The sequence below is a fragment of the Brachyhypopomus gauderio genome, chromosome 13 (genome assembly GCF_052324685.1).
Source record: "Brachyhypopomus gauderio isolate BG-103 chromosome 13, BGAUD_0.2, whole genome shotgun sequence".
NCBI classification, from domain to species: domain Eukaryota; kingdom Metazoa; phylum Chordata; class Actinopteri; order Gymnotiformes; family Hypopomidae; genus Brachyhypopomus; species Brachyhypopomus gauderio.
The window spans coordinates 12,058,742-12,080,589 of record NC_135223.1 but is presented as its reverse complement, the minus strand read 5'-3'; the positions used below and the strand labels follow the sequence as shown (position 1 = coordinate 12,080,589).

Genomic DNA, 21,848 nt, shown 5'->3' with positions numbered 1-21,848 from the left:
TCTCAATTGGATTTAAGTCTGGTGATTGCGATGGCCACTCTAGAATGTTCCAGCCTTTCATGTTCAACCATGCTCTAGTGGACTTGGATGTGTGCTTCGGATCATTGTCCTGTTGGAAGGTCCAACGTCTCCCAAGCCGCAGGTTTGTGACTGACTCCATCACATTTTCCTCCAAGATCTCCTGGTACTGAAGGGAATTCATGGTACCCTGCACACGTTGAAGCTTTCCTGTACCATTAGAAGCAAAACAGCCCCAAAGCATAATTGACCCCCCGCCATGCTTCACAGTAGGCAAGGTGTTCTTTTGTTCATAAGCCTGGTTCTTCCTTCTCCAAACATAGCGCTGGTCCATTGTCCCAAACAGTTCTAATTTAGTTTCATCTGACCACAGTACACTGTTCCAAAACCTTTGTGGCTTGTCCACATGACTTCTGGCATACTGCAGTCGACTTTTCTTGTTCTTTGGAGTCAGCAAGGGGGTGCGTCTGGGCGTTCTGGCATGGAGGTCTTCGTTATGCAGTGCGCGCCTTATTGTCTGAGCTGAAACTTCAGTGCCCACATCTGACAGGTCTTTTTTCAGTTCCTTAGCAGTCACGCAGGGATTTTTCTCCACATTACGCTTCAGGTAGCGCACAGCAGTCGCGGTCAGGATCTTCTTTCTGCCACGACCAGGTAACGTTTCCACTGTGCCCTTTAACTTGAACTTGCGAATGATACTTCCGATAGTGTCTCTTGGAATATTTAACAACTTCGCAATCTTTTTATATCCATTGCCATTCTTGTGAAGAGCAATAACCTCTTGTCTTGTCTTCTGGGACCATTCTCTTGCCTTCACCATGCTTGGAAACACACTAGTAGATGTCTAGAAGGAGCTGAGTATCACAGTCCTTTTAAATCTGCCTAATTGGTGCTTATCATGCTTGATTGCTGCTCGTTGACATCCACAGATGTTTTCAATACCTGATGGAAAACACTGGAATGAACCTCTGTTCTTAGGAGTGGTAGTCGTAAAGGGGTTGAATAATTGTGTCAATGAAGAAATCACAAAAAGGCCATTTAATACTTTATGACAAAAAAAATTGATGCTATCTTAGTTGCATTTAGTTCTTTAACAAGTCCTTGTAAGATTTCATTATGAACACAATTACAAATGTGCACTGAATTCCATAAAACCCTTCGCAGCATTGGGGGTTGAATAAATTTGATCACAACTGTATACTGTCGATTTTGTTTGGTGGTTGTTTTTTCTTTCGGTTATTTTTGCTGTGTAATAGGTGGATTACATCATTATTGGTGGATCCTGTCGACCAATCGGAGGTCACAATTTGGATGAGGAGGGTGGATCTTCGACTTCATAATCTGCGTGACGAAGTTGCTGTGGAGTGCGAGCATTTCTGTCTGACTAGTTGGGAGTGGCCTTTGTAAGATTGCATTTCATGATTCTCATGTAAGACTTGTGCGATGGCTTTTGTATATAATGGTCATGTTTAGAGTTGTGAGAAAATCGCCACCTTGGAGAAAGAGCTTAGCCGAGCATGTGCGCACTTGCATAAACATCCACGCAGGCATGTTTTGTTAGAAACACCAGTATAGAGGCGGGCACCTTATAGCCTATGTATTTTGTTAGAGTAGATGATATATTTATTTATTTTTGTTAGTAAGGTAATATCTTGCTTTGTTAGTTTAGTGTAGTATATTTTGCTTGTTTCTTTTCTTTGGTGCCATCTACTGCTCTTTTCCTTGGTTGGTTGGCTTATGGTTATTTATGTACGTGTGTGTCTGTTCAGTGTTCTGCTGCGTAAAAAGTGCTTTTCTGCTATATTGCATTCACATATTCAATGTAGGAGATGAATGTCATAACAAATATGCAGATATTCATAATAAAAGTGAAAATCTTTTATAGACATTCTGCAACAGAACAAAATGCTGAAAAATTAACAGTAGTGTTTTCTTAGGAAATTATATATGTTATTGTTTAAATTGGTCATTTTGAATTAATGAAGAAGATTTTTTTTTTGAGGGGATGAAGTAACGTGTATTGGACATTTGTGGACATACTGAACAAATCAATTACAATTTTGTTGCCTCTTTTGCAAAATTAAGGATAATTTCATATTTTAGGGCTGCAGAATTTGGACCAGGGGTAGATCTAGAAATCGGCATGGGTTTGCAGGGTCTGTTTGGCACATGAAACAATTCCGTATTTCTTTGCCATGATATCTGTTTCATCTCTGATTTTTTACTATCATGACAAAATTGTCACTCCGCTGTGTTGTTGGTCCATGCTCAGCTTTAAAGGGGATTCATTTGATTGGATGTGGATTGGAAGCGAAAGTGAAGCAGACGTTCCGGAGTTCTAAACAGGACATGGAAAAGGTGCTTTAATCCTCCTCTTCCTGACATCCTGCTCGCTAACTGTAATATCCTTGTTAGTATAAGGATGGACACGGACACAGGAGTGAAGTAATGGTTGACGTTTACTCGAACATAACATTCGTCATTACATGTACAGCGCAACTGACCCCGAGTTCCTTTTTAGCAGAGGTGGGGACTCGAGTCACATGACTTGGACTCGAGTCAGACTCGAGTCATTAATATTAAGACTTTTGACTTGACTTGAAAAAATATTCAGAGACTTAGACTTGACTTGGACTTTTACACCAATAACTTGGGACTTGAATTGGACTTGAACCTGTTTACTTGCAAAGACTTGATTTTTTTTACCCCAAATCTAAATTTTAAAACGCATATTAATATTTATAAAGTGCGCCCCATTAATTTCATTTCCGTCCTTCTGACGCAGACCAGTCCTCTGCTTTTCCACACTCTGTACGTGTGTGTGTGTGCATGAGCTGCAGCACAACCAATCAAATGGGGGGTTGGCGAACGTAAATTTTTACCGGGCGGGGTGTAAAATGGACACAAATTAAGTATTATATCGCGATCGATCGATCGCCAGTGGTTGGTGCCAGAGCGAACTAGTAACTCATTGAATCATAGATGTGGATCAGAGGTAAATAAACTAGATTTTTTTCCGGCGTGAGAAATCGGATGTGTGGCGTGAGAGCGTGTGAAGACGGTCAAATGCGTGTGTCTCACGCTCAATGCGTGAGAGTTGGCAACCCTGGGTTCTGTATCTGAACTCGGGGAAGAGAGCCTCTCTCTGTCACCATCATAATATCCAGTTCTATCTCAGCATGGATTGTGTATTTGAAGACATCTACGTCGAGAAAAAAATATATTGACAAAAGTGGAGCGAGTTTTCAGCTATGGGGACATCATTCATCGTGCACAAATGACATACAGACTTTTGGCCAGCAAATGCAATGCAGAATAGTTTACTGAAATGTCTAAAGTTGCAGATTCCTGTTAATTGTTCAGTTCTTATATTTGTTTGTCTTGTGTCACTCACACATGTTCTCCAAGAAACCAGATAAGAGAAGAGAGGGAAAATGCTGTTATGGTTCTTTGTATTGTACTGTGAAAATATCAGCACTTTTTATTTGAACATGGAGTTCTACTTATGACTTTTTCACATAATATTTATTTCTGGAAAATTGTAGTTTAAAGTATGAATATTTTTGCAGCTAAGTTTAACAAATTGAACTGTGCAATAAAGAGGTGTAATTTTTTTTTTTTTTTATACTTCGTGTTTTCAGTTGCACATGTTTTATCAAGATTTGAGGAGAATACAGATTTTAAAAAGATAATGTCTATTATTTACATTTAAAATATACCTGCAACATTGGTAAAAAAAAAAAAGACTCGAAAGGACTTGAAATTCCAAGTTTCAGACTTGGGACTTGACTTGACTGTTGCCTGTCTTGACTCGAGACTTGACTTGACTTGAGTGTCTTTGCTTGAGACTTGACTCAGGACTTGAGGTATAAAGACTTGGACTTACTTGAGACTTGCAAAACACTGACTTGGTCCCACCTCTGCTTTTTAGAACACTATAAGTAAACTCCCTGAGTGGGTTACTAAAGAGGAAGGGTTCCACTTGGTGGACATTTTATGTTCTGCAATTAGGGATGGGGCCAATCTGATCCAGTATCGGTATCGGGTTCCGATATCAACGTAATTCACGTATCGGAAATTTCCTATCCACCCTGTTAAGATTTCCGATCCACACAAGCTAGCAGCAAGCTAGCAAGCGAAAGTTCAGCATACGGTCTTTGGCTGGGTAGTTAGTGCTAACAGTCATTTCGTCTCAAAATGTCTGCTGTATGGAAATACTTTTTACTTGATTCACCGCAAAGGGATACAGCAACATGTAATGTTTGCAAAGCTGTTGTACACAAAGGTGGATGCTCCATTGCGACATACAATACTATGAACTAGGGCTGGGTATCGATTCAAATTCCAAGAATCGATCCGATTCCGATTCTGAAGATTAAGAATCGATTTATTTCGATTTAATCCGATTTAATCGATTCGATCCAATTCAGGGTTTAGTGTTATTACAAATGTATTTGAGCTGTTTCCTGACTATGTACAGAAGCAACGTGTTAAAACTAGTATTATATCGATATTAATTAGCAAATAGTTACTGGTAGTTGGTAGTTACTGATGGCTGGAAGACTGGTGAAAAGGGTCATCATAAATCTACCTTCAAGAAAGGTAATCCAGGACAATATACAGAGGACATCTTTGAGGTGTCTATATCTGCAGCAGTGGACTCCTACTGGGACACTAACCAGTGCATTATTATTATGATTGAAATAATTAAGAATTCACCCAAAAGCTGTTGCTACCAAATGCATTTTTATTTTAAAAGTGCTCACACTTAATAAACTGAAAGTATAAAATGTAAACGTGTATTTTTCTATAAAGTGCGAATATAAGAACAGAACTGTCACATTACGGTCCCCGACCCCTCCCTTTTGGGCGTGTGTTTGTCTGCGTCTACTCGTCTGCGTCTGTAGATCTCCGTGGGTGCGGGTGCGTCTTGCGATAGTCCGTCTCACCTGAGGCTCGTGGGGTTTGTGTGTTCGCGCAGCGTCCTGTGCTCGTCGTAGTTTGAGTCACACATGTTCTATGTAAACGTGTTTTATGTGCGCTGTCTGCGCTTCGGTAAATGTAATAAACGTAACGATTTGGAATGTGCAAAGGATTCTGACTCGTCCATCGCATTGCGCCCAACGTTACAAGAACATTTTAAACTTTTTTAAACTGTAAAAACACTGGGTAAACTGTCAGTGACATGGACTAACTGTAAACTGACACTGGATAAACTGTCCTTCTGCTTTTAGATTGCCGATTTGACTATCGTCGTTACCGGCACTGTCCGACGCCATATTGTTTTACAGTTAGTTAGACCGAGCACGCCTGTGTGAATTCAGTGACGAGGCGGGGGTAAAAGTTCACTAAAAAATCGATCTTTGGACGTACGAATCGATTATCAGATCATCATATGCGAATCGATTCTGAATCGGAAAATCGATTTTTTCAACACAGGCCTACTATGAACCTAATAAAACATCTGCAAAAGCACCACCCTAAAGAGCACAATGAGTTCTTAGCTATGAAGGGGCTGAAAGCACAGACTAGCCGTCAGGAGTCACTTCTGCAGTCATTCGAAAGACAAGGTAAACTCTCACCAGACAATGTGAAAGCTAAAGAGATCACTGAGAAGGTACTGAACTTCATTGTACTTGATGACCATTATCAGTTGTCGAAAATGAAGGCTTTCGCAGCCTGATGGAATACTTGCAGCCAAGATATAGTATACCATCGAGGAGATATTTGTCAGAGACTGCGCTACCTAAACTTTACAACCAAGTGTCAACTAAGTTAGCCGACAAGTTAAAGGGAGTCCCAAATCTGAGCTTTACCACAGACATTTGGACGTCAGATGTCTGCCCGATGTCACTGATCAGTCTTACAGTGCACTGGATTGGCCGCGACACATACAGGCTGTTGTGCCGTGCTCCAAGTAAAAAAGTGCAGAGGCTCCCACAATCGTGCAACAATTTCAGCATCCATTACAGAAATGCTAAATCACTGGGGGATCCCACTAGAAAAGGTGCATGTAATTATACGGGACAACGCGAGCAACATGAAGGCTGCGATGCAAGACATGTCAGTTTCTAACCTTGGCTGTTTTGCTCATTCGCTGCAGCTCGTTGTGAACGAGGGGCTAATATCACAGCGCAGCGTTAGCGATGCCTTAACAAACAGCTGAAAGATCTTAGCACACTTCAAGCATTCACAACTTGCATAGTCTCGCTTGGAAGACCTGCAGCGTGAAATGCAAGGTGTGGGAATAATGACGAGCCCTTCTCGCCTGGTTCAAGATGTGCAAACTAGATGGCATAGTTCCTTCTATATGATCAAGAGCATCCTGAAAGAGAAACGATCCCTCTGTGCCTATGCCAGACCCTCCAGAAATTCGTGATGTTGCGATTTGCAACTTCAACGCAAATTCAAGCAAACCCCGTGAATTCAGGGCGGTGTTGCAACTTCAGCCAATCACCGCAACTTTCCCGCAAATTTGACCAATCACTAATGTCTTGATGTGACGTCGACAAACTCCCGCATATACGTTCAAGAGGAGCAGACTGAAAGCAGCATGAGTGACGAAAATAACGGCAAAAGATTGGGAAAAGCAGTATCCCGGTACACTACATGAAAGCGGGGATAAACTGTTTTTTTTTTTTTTTTTTCAGTGTTTTATTGTTTCACAACGATGGGTTCATACATGTATTTCCAACAAGTTTAACATTTCTAGTACCAGCCCATCCACTCCAAGTGTTTTTTTATAGTCTTTTAAGAGACAGAAAGTCCATTTCTGCCACCGAGCTGTTGCACTTCGAGGGATTATTTCAAGAAAGTGAGAGGGATCATTGTGCATTCTCTGTCCCAACACCTGTGTTTCAGGGGGCGGGGCATACAAAATCTTGAGAGGGATCATTCTTGCCCAAACTATTTCATACCACATAGAGCACATATGTCAAAGTCAAGGCCCGCGGGCCAGATCCGGCCCGCGAATTGATTATCTATGGCCCCCTGGATGATATTTAATTACTATTAAAACCGGCCCGCAGGCCACAGCCGCCCGATGGTGTTTTGCACGCACAAACACTACATTCCCCACAATGCAACGGTAGCCCGCGAAGTCACTGCAGCGCACACAAGCAGTGAGGGTCTGCATAGCGAGGGTCTGCACAGCGAGGGTCTGCGCAGCGAGAGTCTGCGATCTTGAAAAGTTGGCAACCCTGAATAAATAGGTAAATAGATAATTAAAATGGACTACTAAATAGAGGAAACCATACAACATTTACTCCCTATTGCAATGTACTCACAAAAAAGCAAAAACACACCGCAACTTCCATCACAATTATTTTGAAAAACACCCGCAACATCAAACATTTTAGCCCGCAACAATCACAAAAAAGGCCTGCAAAATCCTGGTGGGACTGCTATGCTGCCGACCACAATTTACAAGCAACACTGTCAGCCAATAACTGGGCTTTGCTTGAAAAAACAGCGGCTGTGCTGGAGCCCTTCGAGCAGTAAACTAGGAAAATCAGCTCGGCAACCTCCACTGCAGCCGAAGTAATTCCAGCCGTCACAATTTTACAACTCCTGCTCACAGAGAACACCAGTACCGACAGTGGCATCAAAACAACGAAAAGTATGCCCCTCCAAGCTGTCAACCAGCGTTTCAGCAATATCGAATGTGAGCCATCTATGCTGTTACCACTTTAGTGGATGCTCGATACAAAGACAGGTGAGGTATTTTTGTAGCAATTTAATCAAAATTAAATCCTGCTGAATCAAGTGTTAACTTATTCCTAACTTTAACGTGAATATTTCTTAATGACATTTAACTTAATGTAAACTAAAAGTAATTGGATAAGGGGAATGCGTGTGTGTGTGGGTGGGTCCCTGTCAGCTGTATAAATTGTACTCAATGTTTCATTTGGCATGGAAGCTGGGCCAAGCACTGGTGTTCCTCCAGGCACAACGAAAAGCAGTTTCAGCAGTCTATATGACAAAATATTTTTTGGAGGAGCATGATGAACCTGCAGGAGGTACCCAGGCTGTGGTCACACAAATGCAGATGTTCCTAAAGGAACCAACTATGCAAAGCAACCCACCATGCTCGGTTTCCCCTCCTTGCTGCAGTTGCCACAAAGTTCCTGAGTGCCCCTGCAACCAGTGTAGAAAGTGAAAGACTTTTCAGCACAACATCCAATATCATGGATGAAAAGAGAAATCGCCTGACAGCAGAGTGGGCAGAAATGCTAATCTTCCTCAAAAAGAACCTGCTAATGTTTAAGTGAATTATGTTATGTTATGTTATCTCAGATAGTGCTGCTGCACTTCATTTGTTTGTTTTGTTAAGATAATGTTTTACCCATTATGGGTTGCTGAGGTGAATAAATATTGAAGGCCAACTTGAAATCCTGCTTGCGTGTAATTTGTTAACAGTAATGATGATGATAATGTATGTCCTCATAAATGTATGGGCTATTTTTTTAGGTTTAGTGCAACTTCTACTTAAGTGCTTCCTGTGCCAGTATACTTTGATCTATCATGTGGCTGGTATAATTTGAAAGAACAAGACTGTTACCAGAGGTATCGGAATATTATCGATATTGGCAGATAGTATCGGATCGGAAGTGAAAATATGTGTATCGGTGCATCCCTTTACTACATTCCTCCCCCCTTAAGCTATTACTTTCCCCTTCTTAACACATAACACACAAATTACTGAATTTTTCTGTAACCTTACCAAACGAACCACATTTACTGGTTTATAATGACACCAAGTATAGTATATCAACTATAGTATAACACCAGTTAAGAAATTACCATAACCATTACAACATAAAGTTACAACCATTACATTACATTACTCTTTTGTTTGTGTGTGTGTGTGTGTGTGTGTGTATGTGTTATTATTATTATTCCACATAATCCTTCAGGTAGGCAGGTTTAGACACAGTCCTTTGGGACCGTTGAACAGGTACAGCTGATTGTTGTGGTGGCGTTTCGTTCACTGCAACTGGGGATGGAATGCTAGACACTGGTGGTGTTGTGTTGTCTTGCAGAGGTCCTTCTGGAATACAGCTTTGTCCCCCTGCTACCGGCTTCACGATGACAGCAGCAGGGTCAGGGAATGACACAGGCACTGTGGGTGGTTCTGAGGTTTCAGGTTCTTTGAAACCTCTGTCCTCAGGCCTTGCCTGAGTCTGGTCCACATGCCTGCGCACAACAGTTCCATCTCCTAACATGACCTTGTAAGACACTGGTCCTGTGACTTTGGTGACGAAACCGGGAATCCATTTAGGCCCATAACTGAAGTTGCATGCAATTACTTTGTCACCTACTTGAAAACTTCTCTCTTGTCTGTGCTTGTCATGTTTCTTTTGACTGTACTGTTTTCGCTCCACTTTGGCTCTGAGATCTGGATGTCCTATATCTAATGTGGATCGTAATCGTCTGCCTTGCAACATTTCAGCAGGTAACCGCCCTGTGGTGGACTGCGGTGTTATGCAGTAACTAAACAGCGCGACACCTTGGTGTGGATGGTGCCCTCACCTGCTTTCTTCATCATGGACTTGAATGTCTGGACCGCCCTTTCCACACAGCCGTTCGAGGAGGGCTGGTATGGAGCTGAGGTGATGTGTTCGATTCCATTTTTACTGAGGAACTGTTAGAACTCTGCACTGACAAAGCATGAGCCGTTGTCTGACACGATCATCTCAGGTAATCCTTGGTTGTGTTGGCTGAGGTTGCCAAGTGTACTGGGTAAGCGTCCATCCATTTAGAGTATGCATCCATCACAATCAAGAACATAAACCCATAAAAGGTCCTGCATAATCGATGTGCAACCTTTGCCATGGTTTGCTGGGCCACTATCACAGGTGAAGTGGTGCTGAAGCAGGTGCGTTGCGATGTTCTTGGCAAGTGCTACATCTCTTCACTACTACTTCTATGTCAGCATCTAACTTATAAATAATTTTTTTGCTGTGTTAAATGTTAGTATAAGAGTAGCAGTTAGCAGGAATGAATGAGGTGAAGAATGACTGAGACTGTGTGAGTTAAATGCAGTGATTTATTTTCGTGTTTCACTGAAGACAAAAGCATTTATATTTACATCCCGCTCTATAAATATGGGGCGGGGCATCAGCGACAGCTTTGGGCATGCGCATAGTTGCCAGGTTCGTGGTTTTCATGCCAAATTGGGCTGGTTTGAAAATCCAGCTGCAGGTAAAAATTCTGGGGTCGCGGCGTGCGGTTTTTTGGACTACTTTTGAGTTGGGCTACCGCGGGAGTTACAAGTCAAGACTAAGAATCGATCGCGATATAATAGTCAATTTGTCTCCATTTTACCCCCCCCCCCCCCCCTACAAAAAGTCTCTAGAGTATGCTAATTGCATACTAATACTAAGTATTAGTATGCAAAGTACTAAGTATATTCACTGCTCAGAAATGGGGAGTGACCACAGCTGCTGATTTTGCTTAGCTAGGCGGAGGGCCTCCTGATCGGTGTACTTCCTCTTGCTCTGGACAAGTACTTTTTTACTTCCACGTTTTAATGTTGGCTCTTCAGAATGTAGCTGATTCTGTGAAGGTGTGTTGGGCAGGCACTCACACAATGAAGCTTTAGCTATTTTTCTGTCTGTTTTTTATGATACCATTCTAAATACTGGTAATGTCATTTTGGTTTAACCAATACAATGTACTGTAAACTTTAAACATATACAGAAACACAGTATATTCGAGGTTTGTATATACTTATTACATGGGTATATAAATACACTTTACATTAATTTTTCATGCTCTTAAGTTTATTTATGAGCAAATAAAAAAACTATCTATAAGCAATTTATATAGCAATGTGTGTGTGTGTGCTATGTCTCATCATGTGACTGTAAGTATAAAGGCTTGGCTTGCTTCCTCAGTCTCTGCTGGGCTTGAAGTCTTCTGCCCTTCTGAGTTGCCAGACCCATTGGTGGAAGATACAGCTGGGAAGAGGGAGAGATTTACTCTTTCAAGTCCTGAACAAGTGGGGTTCAGGCATTGTTACCAGTTTCGAGTAGAAGATAGCATTTGTTTTAGACAGACTTACTGGTCTTGGGTATGGGTTCCTGTAATGCATTCCTGTCATACAAAATAAAGAAAGATGAATCTCAACACTTAATAAATGCCAGAGGAGTTGCAAAATGCCTCACTAAATTAAAAAATCCTTAAACTCCACAATGACGAGCTGCATTCTGGGAAGAGAATGTTGACCTTTGGCTTAAGTGATCTTATTTGGCTTAAAAGCAAAGTCCTCCTTTATGAAATTCCTTAGCCCTGTTGAATTCGTGTTATTGTTAATTGTGTTACGTGGAATCAATGAATAATTTCAGGACTCACCTATGTCTATTCTTGCTTCACATTCAGCTATGCATTTTTTGATTGATTCTTGATCAGTCAGCTGACAGAGACCAAAGAGAAATTTATCCAGGTGAAATGTTGAAATTGAGAACTCGGATTGGAAAATTGATGAAGGTCATTACCTTTTCGTTATGCCTAAACAGAGCGCGTGCCTCCTGAACAATATACTTCCTCTCGGTCTCGGTGTCTCGTGGTAGGTCCGACTGAGCGTGCCAGCCACGCGCGATGCGAAGCACGCGCCGGTACAAAGACAAAACCTCTATACGTGTGGCTGCCGTCATCATCCCGAACTATGGAAAGTAGAAACCACGTACATTACGCGATTCGCACACGGTGGTAGTGTTTGATGCAGTTTGTAACACGCCACGATTAATTAAGCGGTTATGTCCTGCTACTGTCACGAGACACGATGCTTGACATTTGACACAGGAGTTGTAAAGGCTGGGCTTTGGTTAGATTCACGTGGACACGCCACACAAAGGAATGTAATAATGAAGACAGTGGCTTGGAAAAGGGAAGTCGGCGCTGGTTAAATGTCTTGATCAGCGACAACACGTTACAAATGTAAGTATTTTCATAGCTCTCTCTCTCTCTCTCTCTCTATATATATATATATATATATATATATATATATATATATATATATATATATATATATATGTGTGTGTGTAAAATGAAAACCCAAGTTTGTAACAAAACAACAGCAACTCACTCTTGCAAGTCCAACCACTGTTTAGCTAAATTGACATATAACAAGCTAGCTTACCTCTTATTGGCATTAGGGCGTAGCCCATTTACTAGCAAGAACGCCCTAAACCCATCAAATGCATAGTTACAATCCAATTATCCACCTTCGTTAAATTATATTTCTAAAAAAACTAGCTAGGTAGTTAGATAACATTTATTTGATGTAATTGCAGAAGTAGCTTGTCAATGCTCCGTGTATTTCAGTTAGTTCACAGCGTCGCATAAATGATGACGTTTCGTGTTTGGCGACTTTGTTCAGACGTGTCAGAGATGCGTAAGTTATGCGCACGTCACACGACCCATGTTTTAATAGAAAAAAGTCGCGTAACACGTACGCATAATCATTATAGTAAAAATAAACAATTGATAAATATTGCACGAGCAGTCGTAGAAATGCTTCTAGGAAGAGACACAAAAGATAGAATAAAAATAGTTAATTTATTTTTACGTTTAGTTACAACACTGCATCAGTCGAGCTGCGAGTGTAGAGATTTGATATCGATCCATTCCAGTGATCGGGAAGTTCATGTCGGTTATTGAACTCGCCGATCCTCCAGCTACAGGAAGTGATGCAGGGAAAATTCCCATAATGTTCAGTCATTGACTAAGAACAGGAGAAGAGGAACACAAAGAAATGGTTAATGTACCAAACGCGATCATATTATTAATTTAAGTTTATAGCACAGTGAAATTTCAGCATGTCGATATAAGCAGCTGCGCGCGTAACGACACTTTAAAAAACAAAGTGTTTATTGTGACACAAGAGATTTGTGGTAGGTTAGCACTTCAGCTAGCAGCCTTATTAAATACGCCAGGGCTGCTCGCCTGTGTGCAACTAAACATCGAGGCGATGCGCACTATGAAATTCTCCAAATCACTTCTATCAGTCTAAAGGTGAGTTACCAAGTCGCTTAAAGTTAAGCGGGTCTTGTTGGTAGTTGCTTCTGTCACTTTCGTATCAACTTTACCAGTATTTATGTAGAACTTGGCCAACTCTGTTAGTGGTTTAAGAACTAGGAAGCTGAGGTAGCTGAGACTAAGACGCTGACTAGCTAAGCTAACGTTAGATGCGTGCTAGCTGAGGTGAGCAGCGCCGTCGCTAGGAGACCGCTGCTTGAAGCGCGTGCTTACGCTACTGTACTTTGGCTTTTAGTCTCAATAACAGTTGTTGGATCTTTTACCCAAACCTGACCACAAACTAGATAGTTCACAAGAGACTTGGATAGCTTGCTAGTATCAAAATGATACAGAGATTTGGTGATACTCCAGCTACACTCTCACACATAGCTTTGAGTAATTCATGAGCAGCCCATAGGAGAAGGGACGGAACAAGTTTCCGAGCGCAGGTTTGGACCCTCGGGCTCCTGCAGTGGAGTGTGTGCGGTGTCCTGCCCCGACATGTTCACTCCGAGTGTTCCCGGTGCTGCACTTCGCCAATCCTTAAATCACAGATTGTAGTTTTATAGTATTTGTATTAAAACATTCCGAAGTGCAAGAATACTGTATGTATGTATCTAAAATGTACAATTTCACATATAAAAACACATTCCATAGTGTTTTTATATGTTAAATTGTACATTTTAGAGATTTCTTTGGCACGCTATGATGACTGTAGCTTGTCATTAGTGTGAGTAGAAGATGCTGCTTTCTGGGCTCCAGTGTTGATGCACTGCACCATGTGTGATTTACTCTGGCTGTTGTGGTCTGTCACTCTGCTGATGGACAGATTGCCCTGTTTGCGCCAGGGCTCTTGTCTGCGGGTGGTGTAGGTGGGCTATGTGTCTGGGGGTGGAGAGTGCTGTATGGGTAGTGTTGGTGAGTTGCATGTCTGGGGGGGTGGAGAGTCCTGTGCGGGTGGTGTAGGTGAGCTACATGTCTGGGGTGGAGAGGGGTGTGTGGGTGGTGTAGGTGAGCTACATGTCTGGGGTGGAGAGGGGTGTGTGGGTGGTGTAGGTGAGCTACGTGTCTGGGGAGTGGTGAGGGGTGTGTGGGTGGTGTAGATGAGCTACGTGTCTGGGGGTGGAGAGGGGTGTGGGTGGTGTAGGTGAGCGACATATCCGGGGGTGGAGAGAGGGGTGTGTAGGTGAGCGACATGTCCGGGGGTGGAGAGGGGGGGGTGTGGGTATTGTAGATAAGCTACAAGTCTGGAGGTGAAGAGGGGTGTGTGGGTGGTGTAGGTGAGCTTCATGTCTGGGGGAGCAGAGGGGTGTGGGTGGTGTAGGTGAGCTACATGTCCGGGGGAGGAGAGAGGGCAGTGTGGGTGGTGTAGGTGAGCTTCATGTCTGGAGATGGAGAGTGCTGTATGGGTGGTGTAGGTGAGCTACAAGTCTGGGGGTGGAGAGGGGTGTGTGGGTGGTGTAGGTGAGCTATATGTCTGGGGGTGGAGAGGGGTGTGTGGGTGGTGTAGTTGAGCTACGTGTCTGGGGGTGGAGAGGGGTGTGTGGGTGGTGTAGGTGAGCTACAAGTCTGGGGTGGAGAGGGGTGTGTGGGTGGTGTAGGTGAGCTACAAGTCTGGAGGTGGAGAGGGGTGTGTGGGTGGTGTAGGTGAGCTACGTGTCTGGGGGTGGAGAGGGGTGTGTGGGTGGTGTAGGTGAGCTACGTGTCTGGGGGTGGAGAGGGGTGTGTGGGTGGTGTAGGTGAGCTACGTGTCTGGGGGTGGAGAGGGGTGTGTGGGTGGTGTAGGTGAGCTACGTGTCTGGGGGTGGAGAGGGGTGTGTGGGTGGTGTAGGTGAGCTACGTGTCTGGGGGTGGAGAGGGGTGTGTGGGTGGTGTAGGTGAGCCACGTGTCTGGGGGTGAAGAGGGGTGTGTGGGTGGTGTAGGTGAGCCACGTGTCTGGGGGTGGAGAGGGCTGTGTGGGTGGTGTAGGTGAGCCACGTGTCTGGGGGTGGAGAGGGGTGTGTGGGTGGTGTAGGTGAGCCACGTGTCTGGGGGTGGAGAGGGGTGTGGGTGGTGTAGGTGAGCCACGTGTCTGGGGGTGGAGAGGGGTGTGTGGGTGGTGTAGGTGAGCTACGTGTCTGGGGGTGGAGAGGGGTGTGTGGGTGGTGTAGGTGAGCTACGTGTCTGGGGGTGGAGAGGGGTGTGTGGGTGGTGTAGGTGAGCTACAAGTCTGGAGGTGGAGAGGGGTGTGTGGGTGGTGTAGGTGAGCTACATGCTTGGGGGGAGAGTGGTGTGTGGGTGGCGTAGGTGAGCTACGTGTCTGGGGGTGGAGAGGGGTGTGTGGGTGGTGTAGGTGAGCTACGTGTCTGGGGGTGGAGAGGGGTGTGTGGGTGGTGTAGATGAGCTACGTGTCTGGGGTGGAGAGGGGTGTGTGGGTGGTGTAGGTGAGTTTCATGTCTGGGGGAGGAGAGGGGTGTGTGGGTGGTGTAGATGAGCCACGTGTCTGGGGGTGGAGAGGGGTGTGTGGGTGGTGTAGGTGAGCCACGTGTCTGGGGTGGAGAGGGGTGTGTGGGTGGTGTAGATGAGCCACGTGTCTGGGGGTGGAGAGGGGTGTGTGGGTGGTGTAGGTGAGCCACGTGTCTGGGGTGGAGAGGGGTGTGTGGGTGGTGTAGGTGAGCTACGTGTCTGGGGGTGGAGAGGGGTGTGTGGGTGGTGTAGGTGAGCTACATGTCTGGGGGTGGAGAGGGGTGTGTGGGTGGTGTAGGTGAGCTACGTGTCTGGGGGTGGAGAGGGGTGTGTGGGTGGCACTGCAGCATTCTCGCTGATGTCTCAGCAGTACATAGCACTCATTATAAGTCAATATGCTCATCATCTCCACTGTTTCTAAAGCACACAGAACAAAGTGTGTGTGTGTGTGTGTGTGTGTGTGTGTGTGTGTGTGTGTGTGTGTGTGTGTGTGTGTGTAAGCATGAGAGAGCAATATCACTTTCTGTTGGTTCACTTTCTTCTTTTTGTCCCTTGTTGTCAGACTAGCGGACCCTAACCCTAGCGGATGCTAAGGTCCTGGAAATGGACCTCTCTCAGATGACACCACTGTCCGGGTCTCAGAACCTTGGGTGAGTTCTCCCTGCTACAGTTTCCAAAGTGACAGACCCATTCTTGAATGGTCCGTGTTGTTTACACTGGAGTTTCCATGGTAAGGACCACATTCTGAGAGTGTTGAGGATCGCTCTGTAGTTCTAGCATTCTTCTGCACGTTCTAGAAGCCTGGTGTGTGTGGGGATAGCTGTGGGCTGCTCAGCTGGTTTGGGGGCTTACCACCACACTGCATGTTGAGGACATGGATAAATAAATAATGTACCTGCACAGCAGAAATGTGTGTATGGGAGTGAGCGTGCTCGTGTTTGAGAGAGCATGTGTGAGAGATGCATTCAGTATTACACAGATTGAGAAACATTATAGTTCTGATTCGATGTATAAATCAAAACAGTCATTAGGTTGTATAACTTTTTTTTTTCTTATCTATTCTGCATTAGCCTAGACTAGAAAGAGCATGAACTGTTAAGTATGTTTATGTACGTTTATTTATTTGTTGACGTAAATATGTGCAGCAGAAGCTGCAAAGGTGGAAAACTGAAATCACTGTGCAACACTGAAAACATATATGTGTAATTGTTTTCAAAACAAACTAAGCTAGCAGAGAATTCTGCCATTTGAATTTTGGTGGTAACAGTGATGGGATGAGAGCAGTTAGTGCTGAGGTCATGGAGCTGCAGAAGCTCCGCCTCCACTCTGTTGCACACGCCCACAGCTCCGCCTCCACTCTGCACACGCCCACAGCTGCCCAGTGCTCTGCTTACTAAACTGGGCCTCAGATGTTTCAGTTGTTAGGAGGCTGTGGTAATGGGTAACATATTTCAGTAATTTTGTTTATTTAGTAAATATTTAATGAGGTTTTATAGGCTCTGTTTAGAAGTGTGTTGGTGCTCTCTTGGTTTTCTTCAGCAGCTCCCCCACTGGAGTAAGTATGGTGATCTGGTCATTGAGGTTCTTTGGGTTACGGGAACAGCAGTTTTACTGTCCTGTATGGCTGTTCAGAGGTGTGGACTGAAGAAGCTCGTCACAGATGAGAGCTGTTCCTTATGAGCGAGATCTGGCAGTTCTGCAGCTGTGTGTGAGCGGGATATGACGTCTCGCTGAGAGTTGCCCTGCGCTGGGGGCGGAGCCAGCAGACAGAAGGGTGTGCCACACTTGCACAGTAAACATTTACCCACCTGTCAGGGCAGGCCTTGATTCTTTAGTCAGGCACCAGGGAGAACTAGTCATGACTGAGCAAACTAGCCATTCAGGTAAACTATTGCATCAGTGTGCACAGTGATTTAGTGATAATCTGGAGATGACGCTAGTTTAAATTCTTCATATGTACAGCGCAAGTGCTTTCTTACTTTGCTTTTGTTAATTGTGCAAATACGCAGGATAAGAAGTAAAAATATCCTGTGCATTTAGAGCTTCATGCAGGGGCCTGCTTACTCTCATCATACCAGCACCCACAACTCCTCCCAGGGGTCATCAGATAGGCCCCTCGCCTCAGTGGTGTTTCATTAAGCCCACAACACCTCCAGGAGGTTGGAACAATGAAGTTTGGTGTCCCATTGTCCATTGTTTATTATTGTTATTTGCATTTGTGATACTAATATCACAGAAAACTGGAATATGCAAATGAATCCCATAATAAATCAGATTCCTTGTATTGGGTGTTCTGAGAAAAGTGACTCTCAGATGGTCCAGATACTTGTTCTGTGGTGGTGGTGGTGGTGGTGGTCCAGATCAGATCAGTGCTCTGTAGTTTTCAGTCACAGCGTTCACACAACTTTGTTTTTGGTTTTAATGCCCTATTTTATAAACTACTTTATTTCTATTGCTATCGCAACATGTTTGGTTGAAATCATATGAAATATTTGATCTTCATGTCGCCCAGCCCTAATTAGGAGATAGATTCTAGATTCTTATTCTAATTTGTTAAAGCATAGCGACTGATTATTTTTCTCGGTTTTGATTTCATTAATGCATGGTCAATGTTTCTTATTCACTTATTTCTGATTTACTAGAGTACATTGACTGCACCTGAATCTCTCATTTTGATTAGCAGATTCTGGTAACAGAATCTGACACAGTAATTCCGTCTTGTTCTTATTCATTGGTGAACGGTGAGTGATTCTGACTCCTTGATTCTTCAGGGCATGGTGACTGCTCTCGGGTGGCTGGTGGAGCAGAGGTGTGCAGCAGGAGCCCAGCAGGCCTGAGGGGACAGAGGGACACCAGCGGGACGCCATGGGGCAGTGCGTGACCAAGTGCAAAAACCCCACTTCCTCTCTGGGCAGCAAGAGTGGTGAAAAGGATGCTGGGAAGTCGCATGGGAAGAAAGGAGGCGGAGGGGGTGGGACCGGGGGCGGGCACAAAGAGGATTCCAAGTTCCCTGCCGATGTCAATGGCACCAAATCTCCAGAGGTTACAGTGGAAACATCTGTGGCTCCGCCCCTCTCATCAGGGGAGGTGAGGAGGGATGAGCCTGAATGCAAGGGGGAGGGGCTATCCTTGGCTCGGATAGAGGATATGTTCCTGTGCTATAAGGATGAACACGAGGATGCTATCTTGGAAGAGGGAATGGAGCGGTTCTGTGACGACCTGCACGTCGATCCCGCTGAGTTCAAAGTCCTTGTGCTCGCATGGAAGTTTCAGGCTGCTACGATGTGCAAGTTTACACGGTGAGGCGTGAAAGTGTGTGTGTGTGTGTGTGTGTGTGTGTGTCTGTCTGCATGCGTGCGTACGTGCACATATTCTTGGGGAGAACAACATATCCCAATTTGGCTCCATCCTCCAGAGAAGTGGCACAGCAGTAAAAGTGAGTAATGAGTTGAGACTCAGCATTCAGTGACTGGTGGTTCTGCATGTATGAAAGTTGCATATCTGCAAATTTCCCCTCAGGGAGAGAGCTGCAGGAGATGGCAGGGAGCGTTGGTATGAACCGACATGAAATATAATGCAGCACAGGCTTTTAACTAAATCATTAATGTGTTATAAAATTAGCATGTGTGTGCTTAGCCCTCATCCAAATACTGGATGTTCAAATAACCACTCCTACCAAATAAATCACGCAGTTATAGATGATGTGTGGATATTCAAATGAGCACTCCTCCCAAATCAGAGTCACGAAGTTGTAGCTTATGTGCTTATATTCAAATGTGCAGTCCTACCAAATCATGGTTGCAGGTATAGCTGATGTGTTGATATTCCAATGAGCAAACCAAATCAGACTCACTGTTATACATGTGTTGCCATATCAGCCGCTGAAGTAACTATGGGAAGTGAAGGAATGCTGAATGAAGCTGAACCCTCCCCACTCCCCCCCCCCATCCCCCTCTCCATGTGGATTTGAGGAAAGGTTGCTGCATCTTTTCTGCAGCCCAGAGAAAGGGCTTTGAGCAGGACCGGGGGGGGGGGGGGGGGGGGGGGTTCTAGTGGTAAACTGTTTATCACTGTGACAAATCACCTGCAAGACTTCACAGACTGAATGCATGTTGGGACTTGTACATTACAGACAGCCTGGGCTTACCCTGAACATAAAACTAAACCCTAGATGAATTTGGAACCTTAATTCTAGATGAAGTTGTAATCCCAATCCTAACAGTTGGAATAATTATCTGCTGTGTTTCCCCAAGTTGTTACCAGCTTCTTTTTGTAATTAGACCAACACAGGTCTGACTGGTGGAATGGACTGTGACACCCAGTTCTGCTCAGTTCATAGTTTTGATTATTTGACTGGCTCTGTGTTGATCTGCACTGCAGTGGTTTGAAGTGCCACGCCCCCCACAGCCATGCTGTGTTTCTGCACAAGTTCAAACTTTGTTCTTACACGTTGATCTGACATGGTTGGTGTGACTGCAGGCTTTCACTTTAACCAATTAAGCACTTCCAGTCACACTCCTTGTCACACTCCTCATTGTACTTTTAATTAGTTGGTCCCAGTCTTCTAATTGATTGGTTCAAAATGATCATTTTGTGCTTCTGACTGGTTGAAATAAGGGCCGACCCCGCTGTCCCTGCAGGTGGTAACTCCTGCTGCTGCGTCCATAGCTAATGGGGATACGGGGAGCCAGCTCATCTAACTCTCCAGATACCTATATCACTTCTTCTCTGTGGCAGATGTTGTGTGCCTGTGTGTGTGTCTGTGTTTATGTGAGTTGGCATTACAATTATTAATAATTTTATAGTGTTTATAGAGATGAACCACTTTTCTCTCTCCCTCCCCCCCTTTCCATCTCTCTCTGGGTGATCTCATCTCATTGGCAGTATTAGGGTTGAGTGAGTTGCTTGGTAATTGCTTGGTAGTACGGTATCCCTCATTCTCTCTCTTTCTCTCTCACTGTGAGCAGAAAGGAGTTTGTGGAAGGCTGTAGAGCGATCCAGGCAGACAGTCTACAGGGCATCTGTCTGCGATTCTCTGCCCTGATGGAGGAGTCGCGTGGGGAGGAGAGCTTCAAGGACCTGTATCGCTTCACCTTCCAATTCGGCCTCGACGCAGACGAGGGCCAACGCTCATTGCAACGCTCCATCGCCATTGCTCTCTGGAGGCTGGTCTTCACCCTGGACACGCCTCCCGTGCTCGAGCGCTGGCTGGACTTCCTGTCGGAGAACCCGTGCGGTGTCCGCGGCATCTCGCGAGACACCTGGAACATGTTCCTGAACTTCACACAGAGCATTGGGCCAGACCTGGGCAACTACAGCGAGGACGAGGCCTGGCCCAGCCTCTTCGACTCGTTCGTTGAGTGGGAGACGGAAAGGAGACGGCGGGAGAGGGCGGAACAGGAAGAGAGGAGGAGAAGAGAGGAGGAACAGGAGGAAGAGGAGGAGCTAGAGCAACACGGGGTGGAGACAGACCCCACCACGGACTGCATGGAGGCCTCTGCATGGGGTGGGCCCTGAGGGCAAGGCATGATGGAAAGTGGTAGCCTGTGACTGTGAAGTGTTGGGGGTGGATGCTAGTATTACAGAGACCCTTGCTATCCGTTCTTATTTCATTATAATGATGATGGTGATGAATTTCTATTTTTAGGCTTTGCTGGGATGGGCGTCCTAATATCCCCTGACTCTGATTTATTTTATTGAAAGGGCTCCAAAATCTAAATTGTGTTTTTAAGCACTTGTATTTAAGTTATTTTTTCTTTTTATTATTATTATTATTAATATTATTATTGCCGGTATTTTTAAAAGTTCTGTTCAAATGCCACACGTCTATCATGATTCCCATGTCAAAATACACCAAACATCCCTGTTTCCCTGGCAGCATTGGAACTTGTCACCGAATAACTGGGTAACGTTTATAAGAAGGGAAACGTATTGGCTTATTGTTAAGCTTGAGCCCAAGCCTGTAAAAATGTTGAAACTGATGTCATACTGAGGGAGGGACCAGGGCAGGTTTTTAACGGTTACATTTAGCACCATATCTCTGGTTCTGATGATGATAAACAGATCTCCTTTCTCTTCACCACTCTTTTCTTTGTGATGCAGGTTCATTTGGAGTCAGGTTTGTCTGCTGTGACTTTTTTTTTCTTTTTTTTTTTTTTGCAGTTTACAATTTCTTGTTCAAAGTGGCTTCATTTAAGATTACTTTGTCTGGTTTTATATAAAATGCTACAATTTATAACAAATAAAATGTGTGAAACTGGACAGTTGACTACGAAACGCATCAGCTCTATTTATTTATTGTTTAATTGGTGACGTCTAGTGGGCAAAGCAATAGTTATTCCGCGAGTTACAGCAGAGATTAATA

General features: G+C 44.4%; 2 protein-coding genes across 3 annotated transcripts; one reads left to right on the top strand and one right to left on the bottom strand.

Annotated features, from left to right (window-relative positions):
• Positions 1-10,780: 10,780 nt before the first annotated feature.
• Positions 10,781-11,678, bottom strand: lyrm1 (LYR motif containing 1). The gene is made up of 4 exons (XM_076970947.1): positions 11,517-11,678; positions 11,374-11,434; positions 11,084-11,115; positions 10,781-10,979 (listed from the first exon to the last, which is right to left on the bottom strand). The coding sequence occupies exons 1-4, from the start codon at positions 11,676-11,678 to the stop codon at positions 10,866-10,868; spliced, it is 369 nt and encodes a 122-aa protein (XP_076827062.1). The 3' UTR covers positions 10,781-10,865.
• Positions 11,679-11,681: 3 nt separating this feature from the next.
• Positions 11,682-21,745, top strand: dcun1d3 (defective in cullin neddylation 1 domain containing 3). 2 transcript variants are annotated; one of them, XM_076970946.1, is made up of 4 exons: positions 11,682-11,958; positions 16,047-16,134; positions 18,256-18,783; positions 20,452-21,745. In XM_076970946.1, the coding sequence occupies exons 3-4, from the start codon at positions 18,350-18,352 to the stop codon at positions 20,999-21,001; spliced, it is 984 nt and encodes a 327-aa protein (XP_076827061.1). In that variant the 5' UTR covers positions 11,682-11,958; positions 16,047-16,134; positions 18,256-18,349; the 3' UTR covers positions 21,002-21,745. The 2 variants fall into 2 exon arrangements, with proteins under 2 accessions (XP_076827061.1, XP_076827060.1); XM_076970945.1 differs by lacking the exon at positions 11,682-11,958 and adding an exon at positions 12,718-13,035.
• The last annotated feature ends 103 nt before the right edge of the window (positions 21,746-21,848 follow it).